At 35.8% G+C, this 17,523-nt stretch overlaps 1 protein-coding gene across 1 annotated transcript; it reads right to left on the bottom strand.

The window, feature by feature from the left end:
• Positions 1-1,640: 1,640 nt before the first annotated feature.
• On the bottom strand, positions 1,641-15,400 carry LOC120301862 (cysteine-rich venom protein catrin). The gene is made up of 8 exons (XM_039329581.1): positions 15,135-15,400; positions 13,940-14,001; positions 9,652-9,765; positions 7,903-7,990; positions 7,040-7,188; positions 6,055-6,149; positions 2,791-2,879; positions 1,641-2,290 (listed from the first exon to the last, which is right to left on the bottom strand). Exons 2-8 carry the CDS (start codon positions 13,997-13,999, stop codon positions 2,163-2,165), a joined length of 723 nt encoding a protein of 240 aa, XP_039185515.1. The 5' UTR covers positions 14,000-14,001; positions 15,135-15,400; the 3' UTR covers positions 1,641-2,162.
• Between the last annotated feature and the right edge of the window lie 2,123 nt (positions 15,401-17,523).

Genomic DNA, 17,523 nt, shown 5'->3' with positions numbered 1-17,523 from the left:
CAATCTGGGGGGGGGAATCCTTTTGGGATGCACAGATCCTGCTTGAAGAGCAGGTGGCAGTCATGGATAGGAGGAACTTTGCACAGCTTTGTGTTGTGTGCCAGTTGTGCCCATTCCTGGGTGGTGTTTATAGATACTCATGCCCTCATTACCTTTTGAATGCTGACCAAATGGACTATTGTAATGCACTCCAGAAAAGGCTGCCCTTGAAGAAACATCTGGAAGCTTCAACTGGTACAAAATGTGATGGTGCAGGCAATTACAGTATGTGTACTCCCAAGAATGGCACATGTTACACTTTTGCTCTGCAAGCTGCATTGGTTGCTGGTTTGCTTTCTTGTTCAATTGAAGATGCTGGCTTTATTTCTAAAATCCCACAGGCATGAACCCAGATTATTTGAGGGACTGACTTTCCCCAATTACATATTCCGGTTCCATGAGGCCTAGTAGGAGAGGCATGTTATGGGTATTGTGGATATTGTCTGCTAAGAAGGAAGGCCTTTTCTGCTTTAGCACCCGTTCTTTGGAATGTCAATCTCCCTGAGATGATATTAGCCCCAATCCTACTGGCATTTATGAAATCCCTCTTCAGCAGCACTGGGGACCCCAAAGAAATGGGGATCTTATGAGATAGTTACACTGTATATCAAATGCTGATCCATTTATCCCATGTTGTTGTATTTAATTGTTTTAAGCTATTGAGTCACATTTGTGAGATAGATAGCTATACAAACTTGAGAATATACTCTTCCCCCTCCCCGTGTGCGCACACAAACACATATCCTATATAAAATCTTTTCTCACAGGAGTTTTGCTGACACTTTTTGTATCTTTTAAGCTCTGTAATGCCCTTTTTAATAAAAATTATATCTAGTACTTCAAGAATGTGCTCACCATGGATTTCTGTCAGAGCAATTTCATACTGGCAGTTCTGTTTTCAGTGAAGAAAGAGCTCAGTCATAAACGGAATCATAGTGAGATGGTTAAGCAGAGTCAGATTGGGTTAGTAATTGGATGGGAAGCCATGAAAAACTTCTAGGGCTAGGTTGAACAAGACTGGGAAATTAAAAATACATAGAAGGTGGCAATACAATGCCATTTCCATATGTTGCCAAGCAAATCATAAAGACATAGCTCCACGGTCACTAGGTGTTGAGTCTAACCAGTGGTGGGATTCAAATATATGAACAACTGGTTCTCTGTGTGGATGCCACTTCCGGAAGTCCATTCTGTGTCTGGGCAACAAAAAATTAGCTACCGGTTCTCCTGAACTGGTGCAAACTGGCTGAATCCCACCACTAAGTCTAACAACAGGGTGATTTTACCTTTCATGTTTGTTTCAAAATGATATTGAATTTGTGATGTTTAAACTCTGCATTACAAGGTGGGTTTTTTTTATGTAACTATTTTTGTTTTAAGTAGAAAACTACTACAAATTATCCAGAAGATTCACAGCACTGAGGAAGACTTTGTTTAAAATGTCTGGTTTAAGAGTGCCATCAGGGATATTAGACTGCTTTATGAAGGTTACCTTTTTATAATATTTTGATAGATGATTGTTATATCAAATTACAAACACACAAACAGACATATAGATACATATACACAATACATTGACCAATCAATGAGGCATTTTGCTCTTCTACAGAATTTATTTATTTGTTTACTTATTTAATTAGTTATTACATTTATAAAGCTGCCCATCTGGGTGGCTCCCAATCAAAAATTAAAAATAATATAAAATCATATCAAACTATGAACCATAACCAATTAAAACATGAAAAACACCAAATCCTGGCATATATTTTGCATGAATGGCATCAGATCAGTTCTAGATTAGTTTTAATATAAGCATTTAAGAAATCCTTGTGGTATAGTTGTAGTGCAAAGAATTTTGGTGATGTTATTTTCAGGCCTTCAGTATTTTCTTTTAATCAACCTTTTTTGATGCTACATAGGCTTGTGATTTTTCCTGTGACTCTTTGAACTTACAGTTTTCATCCCTAGCCTTTACTCCTGCTGCTGTTTCCCTTAGGCATTCATAGGACATTCATGCAAAGTATATGAAATCAAATGTCAAGTAAGAATTTGCTGATACTAAAAGATGCCATGATTTTAAGATATTTCTGGCAAAAATAAAAAAATATTGAATGGGAAGCCCACTATATTATTTTATTTTGGCATAAGCAAATAGCAGAGCAGTCTGACTGCATCTGTTTAGTCTGGCAGCCAGATTGTTGGACCAAACTTTTGCAGTTCGTGTACTTATCTTCTTTTGTGCAAGGATTTGCTGAAAATTTTAAAAAGAGAAAAACGTAAATAAAAGTGAGACATCACTAAAAGTACAGCTTGCTAGGGACTCTTTTACAATTTCATGCAGTGTTTTAGAGCTCAACATCAAACTTATTTTTTTTCTTAAGGGGTGGATTCAAAGCTGAAGATTTTTAAAAATGAAAATAGTACTTAGAGTAATTATTTTAGAGTATATATTAGAATAATTATATGCAGCTGCTGAATTATTACTTTCATCAATAGTCCTGAACAAAATCTAACAAAAAGCTGGTATGGATTTTAAGTTCTTTCTAAGCTGAAATGGATTGATATCGTCCTCGTCTTCCCTGATTCAATTACCTGGGCTCATCAACTATCTTACTGGATAGTTGGCTATCTTCCATTAAACCTGTTATTCTACCTAGAGATGATTAGCTCCTCATATGAAATCTGTTCTTTGCTGACATGACATGACCTTTAAAAATGTTGGTTTAATAATTGACTTTAAAAAAAACTTACTGCATAGTCCATTGTCACAAGCGGAAGGACAATCCCCACAAGGTGGCCCGGATTTATATGGAGTAGCAGTTTTACCTATGATGTTTCCTCTGGAATGAAAAAGATGAACAGAAAGGTGCCATACATTATTACTGTTCCATTTGTTATTGATGAAACACCCATGCCATTTCAATAGATAATTGACTTTGGTTGCGTTGTCTTGGTTTCTCTGGTTTGAGTTTCCAGTTTTGAGAGAGCAGACAGCACTACCATCAGAGGGGAAGACCTGACTTCTGAAGTCTTCTCCAAAAGGGAGTAAACCCTGTCAAGTTTTATGAGAGAGCAAAAAAGGATTTTTCTGGCTTGTTAGAGAAAGAATTGAGGGAAACTCTGACTTCCTCCTAATGTCTTCCTTCTTCCCTTCTTTCATTTCTCCTCCGAAACATTCTCCTTCTCCCATCTCTCCATCTTTCTCAGTTCTCTCTAACCAATACAGAAAGGATTTCCCCCTTTCCTGCCAATCATATGCCATGATAGCTTGAGGATGCAAGTCTGCCTTCTATGCCTATCATCCATGCTGTCTCTCTGCAGGTTATTTCCCATGTATTGCCCATAGTTGGAGAGGGACCATGTGACAAACATGTGACTGCAGATTGAAGATTTCCAGTTCCGTTCCTGGAATTGCCACTCAAGTTAAAAAGAATAAGATGAATGAAAAAGTAAGCAAAATGAATACAAAACAATGAAAAATTAAGGAAATTAAAATAAGTAAAATCTAATATTGTATATTGTATATGTCCATGTAGTAAATAATTTGTCCCTTTACTCATATCAAAAATAGTAATTTGGTGTTCTGGGGGCTGCATTCAATACTTGGGTTACATCCAGGTCTAGAAGGAGAAAGAAAATATCTATTCATCCACAGCTTTCTATTTTTTTTTTATTTTCTGGATGGATGGATGAATTGAAAGAGTTTCTTGGCTACTCCATTCCAGAATGACTCTGTTCAGCTTCACGAATTAAAGAAACAGTATTATATTAAAAACAGATATCCAAGCAATATCATAACATCCTACCACATCATGACCAACACAGAAGGGAAATTGTCTGCAGAATTATATAGGTAGTCTTCATTCAGTGATTGACTTAGATAGCAAACTTTTGATGGCAACAAAAAATTAACGTTGCAGTCAATCCTTGCTTTTACAACTTTGCAGGTCTGTAAAAGTAAAGGAAAGTAAGATCGACACTGTAACACAGTCAAGATTCCCCTTTGGGACCACTTGGCTTAATGACCGAGTTGCTAGTCCAAATTGTGGTAATTAAATGAGGACTACCTGTATAGCCTTTTATTTAAAAATTCCAAAGTCAGTTTTGATTTAAATCTATTCATAACCCAGCACAGAAACAATACAGATAAATAATTGGAAGATATATTCCTGAAATATAACTGTGTATGTCAGCCAATCTTATGAAAATTTAAGTATTTTTGATTCTATTGCTTGCTAAAAGCATCTGCAGGAAGGAACAGTGATGTTAGAGCACAACTTTGTGGCTTAACATGTTGTGTTTAATCAGGGCACAAGAAAAAAAGGATGGGATTTGCATTGTACTGTCATACAGTACATATACTTCTTTTTTTACAGCAATTATACAACGGTAATCTAATATTTACATTTCCCCCTTATTCTTCTTTAGAATATTTGTCCTTATAGCCCTGTTATTTCTTATTTACATTTTTCTACCTTCATGTTCTACTTCTTACTAAGAATAATTCATATTAATATTATTATACATTATTATACACATATTTTCACTTTTGACCTTTCCATATTTATTCTCCTCTATTAATTCTAGTCTCCAACCAGACATACAACTTGTTCCATATTATATAATACTCTGCGTCTTCCTTTTCTTTTATCTCTTTTGTTAATTTGTCCATCTCAGCACAGTCCAGGATTTTCCTTATCACTTCTTCCTCTGATGGTATATTCTCATTTTTCCAGCACTGTGCATATGCTATTCTTGCCGCTGTTATTATATGTAAAATTAAGTACCATATTTCTTTACTATATTTTCTATTTAAAATATCCAACAAAGAAATCTCTGGTTTCCAGTCTATGGGTTGGTCTATTATTTCTTGGATCCATTTTCTTATTGTAGACCAGTATTTTTTAGCAGTTCAAACTTTTTTTATTAGATAACATTTCAGCCCACAGCAACTAGAGAAGACTATTGAAGAAAACCTGTGCCATTTTGGATTCTATCCTAGAGCATCACTGGCTTTGGGACAGGATGAGGCCATGTTCATTCTTAGCAAAAAGGATTCTTCTTGTAGAAGCACAAGTGGAACATAGTAAATTACTTTTGAGGATAGCGTTAGGAAATTATATTCTTTCAAAGTGGCAAGGTCAGTAAATGATCTGGGAGATTTTTCATTGCTTCAATTTCATATTCTACCATCAGCCAACTTCAAAGGCAGATTTAGAAAAACTACCTACATAGAAAGGATTTGTCCATATGCTTCAGGCCCATTGCTTAGAACTCTTAGAAATTCTTTGTTGGAACCCCTATTTCAGGTAATCCTTGGTGTCTTGATATGTTTCATCTTCAATATCTTATACTGAACAAATGCCCTCTCCAAAAACTCACATACAATGGCTAAACTTGAATTATTAGCATGCAAAAAATATTGCAGTTAGCTGACGTATAAGTCTATCTAGGGCAGTGGTTCTCAACTTGTGGGTTGGGACCCCATTTGGGGTCAAACGACCATTTCACGGGGGTCGCCAAACAACGCAGTCCACCATGTTTTCCCCTTTTCCTTAGCTGTGCTACTCCCTTTTATTCTATTGGCTTTTGAAAGCCAATAGAATAGACTCTCTTGAATAGAGTCTAATTCTATTGGCTTTCAAAAGCCAATAGGAATTGTCCAGGCTGTCTCTGCCCTGCTGAGCCTGCCAAAAGTCCCATTCTGCAAACGGTGCTGCACCAGTTAAGTAGTTTTCGACTTATGACTGGTTGAGAAATCCTCGACTTACGACCGGTCGGGGGTCGGGGCATTAAAAAGGTTGAGAACCACTGATCTAGGGTAGTGATATTTTACTGCTACATTCGCATTTATTTTGTTCTTTTTATCATACCCTGCTTTATATTTTGTTTGAGTGTAAGATAGTAAACAACATTTGATTTAAGCCCATTGTTTTCTTTTCCAGGGCAATCAGAATCATTCTAATTAGACTTGCTGTAAATGTGACAAATAAGGAAATCATAGTTGATACATACGCTGGGCAGTACTGACAAACATAAAAGTAGCTGTATTCCGATGAAGGACAATAGGCAGCAGCACAACCAACACGGTAACTTTTGTACCAAACTACCTGTAGATACAAAAATATGCACACAGGTTAACATGCTAGTAGCTTAATATTGATAATAAACATTCGGATTGTATAGGGGCATGTAAAGAAAATTGCATAAGGGATGTAAGAAAATGTACTATATATAATTGCCTGCTCCTAGTCAGTGAAGTGGGATACCACAATAACAATGAGTGTACAATGAACATTTCCAATCATTTTCTTTCTCTGAATTAAAAAGTGTGTTCATTTCTATAGTTTGCAGAAGCAAATAAATATTAGAACAAATGAGGCTTCATCCTGTGTGCTTTAAATGTATGTATTTAAAATGTAAAATATGAAAATGCTCCATCCTGAACTTTATAGACCATCTCTTTCTAAAGTGCCCCATCACATCCAAAGCAAGCCGAGTAACTTGCTATTACCAGCAAGTTAGTTCTTCCTTCCTAGCTGCATGAAAGCCAAGATCTGAGGCACTAAATGCGAATAACAAATAACACATTTAGTATGTTTGCAATCCTATATCAGAATTCAAAAAACAAAACAGTACAACACTTTAATCTAGTCTAGTTTTACCTTTCCTTAACATGCATTGGGACTATGGCTCTTAGCCCAGATGCTCATGTTTATGGAATTACTTAATGATTGTAAGGACACAGTTGCTTGGTTTTCATGGCCACAGCACCACACATATTGTGCTATTATCTTTTTGTGGGGTGTTTTCTCAATTTTCAAGTCTACCTTCAAGTCATGGCTTTCCTGTGCAGCAGCCAGGCCTGGTTTAGCTCAGTGATTCAGGATCAGCCAAGGATTGGAACTTGATTCAAGGGAGTCTACTTTTTTAATCTTATTCATTTTTGTGGGTTTATACCTGTGAACATAGAAATGGCAAAGATATGAAAAAGTACTACCTGAGTGAAATGGCCGGTTACAGCATATGGTGGGTCTGCTCCAATGCCATACTTGAAATTTTTGTTTTCACCATGCCAACCGTGAATAATTTCAGTCCATTTTATAGGAACAGATGACATATATATATTTTCACCACATTTTATTCCTTCTAAAAATGGGGAGGGTTGAAAAAAAGCAACAGCAAAAAAAACCACAGGTGAATACATGTTTTGAAAGAAGTGAAGGACAGCAAAACTCACGGGGGGGGGGAGGAAAATTAAGAAAATTATTACCTTCTCAATTCTTCTACCCCCCAATTAGAAAAGAAAAAAGAAAAGAAAAAATAGGGGTGACATGATAGTAGTATTCCAGTATTTGAGAGGCTGCCACAAAGAAGGGGAGTAAAATTATTCTCCAAAGCACCAGAGGGAAGGACAAGAAACAATGGTTGGAAACTGATCAAAGAGAGAAGCAACCTGGAATTAAGGAGAAACTTCCTAACAGTGAGGACAATTAATCAGTGGATCACCTTGCCTTCAGAAATTGTGGGCGCTCCATCACTGGAGATTTTTAAGAAGAGACTGGATAGTCACTTGTCTGAGATGGCGTAGGTTCTCCTGCTTGAGCAGGGGGTTGGACTAGAAGACCTCCAAGGTCCCTTCCAACTCAATATTCTATTCTATTCTATTCTATTCTATTCTATTCTATTCTATTCTATTCTATTCATTATCTACATGGGAGTGGCAACTATAGAGTGATTCATAGGTATTACTCTTGCTGCTAATATTGACGAATAAGATTGATTGTAAGTGGTATTTAATGTGAAATATACTATTAATCCTCTAACCAGCTATAGCTATACTATGTTTTTAGATTGACTTACCAAGAACTCTTGAATCGCGTGGACTGTGACTCTCAATACATCTGTATGCCCAACGTTCTGCATTAGCAGCAGCTTCAGGATACCATTCCTGAACAGAATAGAAATCAACAGCAACAATCAATCAATGAAAGAGGCATAATTTAAAATTGCAGAAAACATTTGATCCTTTTTTACTACCTTTTGGCTTCCTTCAACTCTGGTAGTTAAGAACTCAGAAGTTACAGCAATATTCACTAAAACATCCTTTGAATAGTTGAAGTGGGAGTGTATGGCTTCCTCCCCACCCTTTTTGACACCAAGTGCAAGCAACCTATGTTGCACCCTGATGAATGCCATTAATGTTTCCTTCTGACCAGCAGTGTTAAAATTCTGATTAAGATGGAGTTCTCTAATGAGTGTATGTTGAATGCTCCTGCATGCAGAAGCCCAAAAAAATATGGTATTTTCCAATCCAAGAAAAAGTAAGGTTAAGAGATGATAATTATGGTTGGAACCTTTCAACCATTATTATTGTAGCTTGCTTATTTATATTTATATTTCAAATATATATAGATGTCTATCTCACAAAACTCTAGTGGTGTGCATAAATCATTACATTTGGGCTTTTTATTCTGTTTTCTGGTGATATTGCCATGTAAATCAAAGATCTACCTGGGCCATTTGCTTTGCCAATATGCATTGTTATTTTAATGGATAAAATACTTTGTAAAACTGGTTTTACTTTTGAAAAAAGCTAATCAAGTTTTTTCATAAAATAAAAAAAATCACATTGTACAAAACAGTACAGAAAACTGGTATTATCCTTTTTAAGAACAGACTGGACAGCCATTTTGTCTGGAATGGTATATAGGATCTCCTACCATGGGCAGGCGGTTGGACCAGAGACCACCAAGATCCCTTCCAACCCTATTATTTTATGTTTGATGGCAATTGAAACCACAGTGCTTGGATGTAACTGGCAGTATTTTAACTAATTTTCATGTAAAAGAAGGAAAATCCAGATGTCGTAGGTATTGTACTATGCTTGTTGTGTCCGACCCATCGTCACCCCATGGACAACGTTCCTCCAGGCCTTCCTGTCCTCTATCATCTTCTGGAGTCCATTTAAGTTCACACCTACTGCTTCAGTGACTCCATCCAGCCACCTCATTCTCTGTTGTCTCCTTCTTCTGTTGCCTTCAATCTTTCCCAGCATTAGGCCCTTCTCCAGTGAGTCCTATGCTATGTAGTTACAATTATGTATGTATGTATGTATGTATGTATGTATGTATGCAGTGTAGGTAAAATTACTAGAGCACGTGCTATTGATTTCCATGGGATTTATATCAAACTAAAGGACCTTGAGACTGCAATTTATGTGAAATGTTCAACTCTGCAAGTCTAGCCTTTGCTGTGATTATGGCAATTAAAGGTACAATAGCCAATATTGGAAAAGATATAAAAAATACAGCTATGGGGAGATACTTAATATTGCTGAAGACCCTATTAATTTCCTCTCAATTTCCTACTTTGATTATATGTTTTCATGATCTTTTTTTTCATTGTATATTTCTCTGAGTGATATTATAACTGACAGATTCAAATATAAATACAGATGCACCTAAATGCATATGGGCCAAAATGAGAATCACTCAATCAATAAATAGTAGGTATGTTCTCTTATCCTATTTGGTAAATCACATAATTTTTACACTAGTAAGACAATTATACTTCCAAACTCTCTGACAAATACAATTACATTTAGTTTACCATTTTTAGCATGTTGCTAGCAGTTGGATTCACAGATCTCCTTAAAGAATTGTGCAAATCAACAATCTTGTTTTGTATTTCTGGTTTCCTGGGTGACTCAGAATCAAAATCAACCTTAAGATAGCAAGCAAAATAAAATAAAAACAATTAAAATTGTATGACTTTAAACAGAACAAGCAACTAGTGGTCTCAGGACTCAGTGAATGACTTTGCCTTATCTCCTTCTATCACGATTCTACTCCATGCAACTTTCTTCTGATCCCCAGCTATCAAACAGTGGCCCCATTTGTCTTTGTATTTGAAAAGAGATGAAGAAATGACAGAACCATTAAAGGAACTCTTTAATGATATCTTGTCTGGAGCAGAGTTACCTCCATCTTGGAGAACGGCCTTTATATCATTGATTCCAAAGGAAGACCAGGATCTGTCCCAACCCAGAAATTACAGGCCTATATCTCTTTTAAATACAGATTATAAGATTTTTGCAAAGATATTGGCAAATAGATTAATGCAGGTTTTGAAACAACTGATTCATACTGACCAATCTGGATTTATAATGGGAAGATATATGAAAAATAATGTAAGACAAATTGTCAATTTAATAGAGTATTTGGATAAGAACAACCAAATCCCTGCTGCTTTAAAATTTATAGATGTGAGAAAGCTTTTGATCAATTAGATTGGAAATTTTTATTGAAAGTTGTAGAGGAAATGAATTTTGGAGATAAATTTTTGTGTGCTCTCAAGGCCATATATCAGCAACAATCGGCACAAATTATAATTAATTGGGGACTAACAGACGTATTTGAAATAGGAAAAGGTACAAGACAGGGTTGTCCTTTATCCCCCTTGTTATTTGTATTAACAATGGAGATCTTACTTATTAAAATTCGAGATTCATCTAGATTAAAAGGAATAAAAATAAGTAAGATTGATTATAGGCTGAGAGCTTTTGCTGATGATTTGGTTGTGATGTTATCCCATCCTACAGATTCGGTCAAAGATTTGGTTGAAATTTTAGCACAGTATGGACAGGTCTCTGGTTTTAAGGTGAATAAGAATAAAACTAAAATATTATTAAAAAATATGTCTGTGAAGGGGAAAATTTTATAGCTGAAGCAACAGGTTATGAAGTAGTTAATAAGGTTAAGTATTTAGGAGTATATATTACAACATCTAATAGAAAATTGTATAAGAATAATTATGAACGCTTGTGGGTTAAAGTTCAAAAAGATTTAAATGATTGGCAAAAACTGCAACTATCATTACTGGGGAGAATTTCAGTAGTAAAGATGAATGTTCTACCAAAGTTTCTTTTTTTGTTTCAGATGATACCTATTTTAAAAAAGGATGCTAATTTGGATGAGTGGCAGAAGGGTATCAATAAATTTATTTGGAGTGGGAAGAAATCAAGGGTAAAGTTTAAGATTTTACAAGACGCTCGAGAAAGAGGTGGACTTAAAGCACCTAATTTAAAATTATATTATGATGCGGCCACTTTAACTTTAGTAAGTGACTGGCTTAATTTAACAAATAAAAATATTCTTGCTCTTGAAGGTTGGGATTTATTATATGGTTGGCATGCATATTTAATTTTTGATAAGAAAGTAGATTGGGTTTTTAAGTCACATATTTTAAGAAATGCTTAACTTGGAGAATGGAAGAAGTATTATTGTAAATTAAACTATAAAATACCTATTTGGGGGATTCCTGGACAAGCAATTCAGGGAGTTTCTAAGGGGGTGAATTTTGATAATATTTCGTATGAAGAGTTACTTATTTGATCGGGTACTGATTGGCAATTAAAGTCTTCAGATGTGCTAAGGCAAGCAAATATTTTACAATCATGGTTTCAATATTTGCAAATAGTGGAGAGATGGACTTTAGATAAGAAAATGGGAATTACTTTAGTAGATGAAAATTTGGTAATTCAGATTAAGGACCAGAAACATACCCACATTAAAAGAATTTATAATGAGTTAATAAAATTGGATTTGGATTCAGAGTTGGTAAAAGATTGTATGATTAAATGGGCCCAGAACATTCAGGAACCGATTTCATTGGACTTATGGGAGGTAATTTGGATTAGAAATATTAAATTTATGCAGGCTCAAAATTTGAGGGAAAAGTTTTATAAAATGTTTTATAGTTGGCATCTGGATCCTAAAAAGTTGTCTTGTATGTACCCGAACCTGCAACCTAAATGTTGGAGATGTGGTTGCTTGGATGCAACCTATTTTCATGTTTGGTGGACTTGTAAAAATATTAAAGCCTTCTGGATTATGATTTTGTGGAACATTCAAAAGGTTTTTAAAAGGAAGATTAAGTTTATTTTTGGGTATTTTTGTGGATTTTGATGTTAAAGAAACTATTTTAATGTTGAATTTAATAACAGCAGCAAGATTATTGGTGGGTCAATATTGGAAGAAGGATACTCTGCCTTCTTTAGAAGAATGGGTATTTAAGGTTTCTAATTTAGCAGAAATGGCCAAAATTTCTGCTTATTTAAAGGACCATTCACAAGAGAGATATTTTAATGTATGGAGAAGATGGATAGAATATGTTCAGAAGAAGTATGGAACTACAAAGTTTCATTTATTTTATGAGTAATGAATTTGTTTATAAACTTATGATGTTAAAGTTTGAAGAGAGTTAAGGGTTAGTATGATTTTGGTTATTGTATAATTAGTAAACTTAAATAGATTATGTTTAGTATATTTGTATAACCCTGTACTTAGCTCTGGGAAGTCAGGGGGGAGGGGGGTGGGGGAGGGGGGTGGGGGAAGGATAGGTTGAAATTTTAGTAATTCAGATAAGTAGAAATAGTTTTTATTGTATATAATATTGAGGTTTCAATTTGGAGAGAGGAATTGCTCGGGCATTTCCCCTGGACCGCATCCGGAGTGAAAGGATAGAAGAAGGTGAGAAGTAAGTAGGAAGGTGGAGGAGAAGGGGTGAGAGAGAAAGAAGAGGGAAAGAGGCAAGTTGGTTAGAGGGCGGATGCGGTTTGGGGGAAATGGGTGAGCAATACCGAAGATGGTGTGTATTAATTTGTTTTATTTTTTATCTGAAGTATTTTTAAAATTGTATTGTATTGCAAAATTGAAAATAAATTTTTTTTACAAAAAAAAAAAAAGAAAAGAAAAGAGACTAGCCATAAGATAGGAAAAGGGGATCACAGAACCAAGTTAAAATAAATTAATCATTTCCCCCTAATCTATTCTTCAAAGGAATACTGCAATGGTATTTACGGATTTATATCAAGAACTTATATGGATGTCTATATAATGATCCTAAGTGGCTCACAACAGGAATAAAAAGAGAGCAATCCTACCCACCAAGTGTCAGACCAAGCAGCCTCATTGAACCCCCATCCTAGCCCTACACTTGGAGAGGGGGACAAAACCAGATCTTCACTGCCCCCCAGAAGGCTTAAAAGGGTAGGGATCCCTAAAATCTCAGTTGTGGGGGGGCTATTCCAGCAGATTGGGACTTGAGTTCTATTATAGACCACAGGAATTAAAATTATTCTTTTCATTAAATCTATTTGACTGCCCTGTTCAGCATGATTGTGTTTTGCTTTGTGTGTTCAGTCCTGTAATATATTTATGAATTAAAATGAACAGTTAGACTGATCAAGCTTCACCGACCAGACCAAGAAACCATAGTAATGAATCTAATTCCGTTTGATTACAAGGTTGATGTCAAAGCTGCTAACATTGGATGTTCTTGCTCTGACAAAATATGCAGAGCTGTGTGGTATTTTTAGAATTAACTCAGAAGACGCTGGGAGGGGAGAAGGAAGAATGTATGAGTTGCAAATGGAAGAGAACCTTTGCCCTTCAAACTAATTGGAGAACGTGAATCATGACAGCAAAATAAGGGAGGGAAAATGCTAGCATGAATGAAAAAGTCTTTTTAGGATAAACAATGCCTGGAAGTTCTTTGAAGTGTTTCATTAGATGGAACCATGACAGTTACAGTGTTACAGCAAGAGTCTTGAAAGTCTGAATGCATTTTCCAGCCTTCTTCTTACTGAAAGCTAAGAGTGGTCTTGTCTGAGAAGCTTTCTCAAATTATATTTACGTGCTAGATTCATATTTAACTGACTGTTGTCTCAGCTACATCTCTTCCTCTTGTTCCTCAAGGTTATTTCTACCGCTCATGACACATATGGAACAATCCAACACATATTAGGCAGTTTAATGAATGATTAATTGTAAGAGGAGAAAGTTATGTACTGTATATATTAAATCTGCTATACGTGATACAAAATTATTAAACTTACACTTCCAGAAGACTGTTGCAGCACTGCAGCAAGAATTGGCAAGACAATGAAGGCAATCATTTCTAAAAACAAAAGAACATTGAGACATATCAATGTTTTATCTCCTTAATGGGATTTGTCTCAACTTTCTGTAAATAGTTCAGATACCTCCTAGACACAAAACTTACTCTATGTGTTTTCTCTTTTATTCCCTTGTACTCCAATAGGCATCCTACATATCCATGGTTCATTCCATGGATATGTAAATCATCTATAAACCCACACTAGTTCCTTAAGTTTTCCCTTATTGATTTGCTGCAGTAAAAGATAACTTTCACCCCAGCCCTTTCCATAAAAGCCAATCAAAAAATCACACTGATCAAAGATTATTGGATCTAAAGTTCAAGATGTCTGAAGGATTCCAGGTTGGAAACAGCTCATTTAGAATATGTTGCTTCTCAATCTTTTGCCTTATATCAAGTGTAATCAACTATATCAGCAGATGCAAAAGCTACACACTAACACATTTGGCAATAGTGATTGCTCCTGAGACAATGCAATCAGAATTTGTTCCTGATTGCAAGAATTTGCCCTGGCAGCCTTTATCTTGAAAGCATGGAAAGAGATTGGATTAATTTGATACTTAATTGACTTTTCAGCATCTCAGGTGTGCTAAGAAATGGTGTGACACCATTGTATGTGGAGTTGGCTTTTCTGTGGCCCTTTTCCATGGCTGTAGCATCCAGTGAGAAACTACATAAAGCAGAAACTGAGATGAACTTTAAAACACAGAGCGGAATGGGCAGTGTATAAATTTAATAATACATTTTTTAAAAAAATTAAAATTGTTTGGTTAGAACGATAGCACTATGCATAAAATATTTGGGGGCATCAAACCAGCTATTTCCAGAGAATCTTAGAAATGTTAGTTTACTAAGGGAAGATCCCAGGGATGCCTAAAAGGATCACTGGAAAACTAAAAAAAAACCCAGCAGTGTCAGATTTTTTTAAAAAAGAAAGCCATGCTATTTAAGCTAGTATAAAACCTAATGTATTATGGTAATAGATGTAACATATTCTCAAAAATAGAACAAAATAAAACAATTTCATAGAAGTTGCATAAATACTAATTGCTCTTCTCCCCCTGAAGTTATCCAAGCTTGTTTAATTACAAACAACGGATTTAAACAACCTGCAGTAAAATAATAAATCTTACCTATTGTTTTGAATAAATGTAAAGATAACTTCTTTGTTGCTTTCAGAAAATCGTGAAAGTCAGACAGACAGTACCAGGTTTATGTACCTTCACTGCTTCCTGTAATTCAGAGTGAGCCTTGTAAGACAGAAGTTTGGATTTGTCTCAAGTTCTTTTTTTCTTCTTGGTTGTTAATCAATCCCTTAACAACTGATGTTGCAACAGACTAAAATTAGTTACTTAGAACCCATCACTGAAAATACGACTGTTACCTGCCTTCCACCTTGGTAACATGATCGTATTTTGAGTATGTGGCAACCAGCTTGAATTTATGTCCAGTCATTCTCAGTCATGTGACTATGATTTGCAACTTTTTTGCCTTTTCCAGCAAAAGTGGCAAAAAATACACATTGGATATACTGAATTTGCTTAATGACTACAATAATAATAATAATAATAATAATAATAATAATAATAATAATAATAATGATGATAATGATAGTGGACGTGGCAGTGCCTGGAGATAGCAGAATAGAAGAGAAAGAACTGGAAAAGATAACAAAATACAAAGACCTACAAATAGAAATAGAAAGACTGTGGCAAAAGCAAGCAAGGGTAGTACCAATAATAGCAATCCCAAAACAACTGGAGCACCACTTGACCATTGGCATTGACAAATTCGCTATTAGTCAATTGCAAAAGGCGGCCTTATTAGGAACTGCTTCCATCCTGCGACGATATCTGTAATACCATCAAACATCCACATCTGCCTATCCCAGGTCCTGGGTAAGGACTCGATAGGTAGACAAAATGCCAAATCCAGTCTGAACATCTGGCTGACTGTGCGATGATCCATAATAATAATAATAATAATAATAATAATAATAATAATAATAATAATAACCTGAATGTGGCGTGGATTGACTACAAAAAGGCATTTGACTCTCTGCCACATGACTGGATAATCAAGTGCCTAGAAATAACAGGAGTCAGTAGAAACATCAGAAAATTTGTGCAAAAATCGATGGCACAATGGAAGACACAGTTGCAGATCAATGGTGAAAAGCTGGGAGAGGTTAATATCAAGAGAGGAATATTTCAAGGAGATTCATTATCACCATTACTATTTGTTATTGCACTGTTTCCTCTGTCAACAATACTGAATAACTCAGGACATGGCTATCAAACATCAAAAACATCTGCCAGACTATCCCACCTCCTTTACATGGATGATCTGAAGCTGTATGGAAAAACATCATCTGAAATAGAATCGCTGCTCAACACTGTCCGTATATATAGCCAAGATATTGTAATGGAGTTTGGCTTGGACAAATGTGCCACACTTACTATCAAACAAGGAAAAATAGTGAAAACTGAAGGAATCAAGATGCCCCACGAAAATAACATTAAGAGTCTGGATGAGGAAGAGTACTACAAATACTTGGGTATCCTTCAAGCTGACAACATCAAGCACACTGAAGTCAAGAAAAAGATTAGAGGTGAATACATCAAGAGAGTGAAGAAGATCTTAAAATCCAAACTCAATGGAGGAAATACCATAAAGGCAATCAACACCTGGGCAATCCCAGTCATTAGGTACACAGCTGGAATAGTGGACTGGACTCAAGCAGAACTAAAAGCAATGGATAGGCAGACCAGAAAAATAATGACAATGAATCATGCCCTTCATCCACGCAGTGACATTGATAGACTTTATCTACCAAGGCAAATAGGTGGGCGTGGAATGCTACAAGTACATCAGATGGTTGAAGAAGAAAAAATGGCTTTGGAAGAATATCTGAAGAACAATGATGAAGATGCACTGAAATTAGTATATCAGGAAGGCTTACTAACTACTGGAGAGACCAAACTGGCCTACAAGAAAGACCAAATGAAGAACAGAATAGAGGCATGGGAAGACAAAGCACTACATGGCCAATACATTAAAAAAATAGCTGGGAAAGCAGATAATAATAAAACCTGGCAATGGCTAAGAGCAGGAAAATTGAAGAAAGAGACCGAGGGACTAATTCTGGCTGCACAAGACCAAGCCTTAAGGACAAATGCATACAAAGTCAAAATTGAGAAGACAGCAACAGACAGTAAGTGCCGCCTATGCAAAGAAGCTGAAGAAACAGTGGACCACTTGGTAAGCTGTTGCAAGAAGATTGCACAGACTGATTACAAGCAGCGGCATGACAAAGTAGCAACAATGGTGCATTGGAAGATCTGCAAAAAATATCATTTGCCTGTAAGCAAAAACTGGTGGGATCATAAAATAGAGAAAGTCATAGAAAATGATAAAATTAAACTGCTCTGGGACTTCAGAATTCAAACAGACAAGCACCTGCAACATAACACCCCAGACTTAACAATTGTCGATAAGAAAGACAAAAAAGTCTGGATAGTG

The sequence above is a fragment of the Crotalus tigris genome, unplaced genomic scaffold (genome assembly GCF_016545835.1).
Source record: "Crotalus tigris isolate CLP2741 ecotype Arizona unplaced genomic scaffold, ASM1654583v1 scf7180000024401.5802323, whole genome shotgun sequence".
Taxonomy (NCBI): Eukaryota; Metazoa; Chordata; class Lepidosauria; order Squamata; family Viperidae; genus Crotalus; species Crotalus tigris.
The sequence above is the reverse complement of the archived record's forward strand: the minus strand, read 5'-3'. Positions and strand labels throughout refer to the sequence as shown.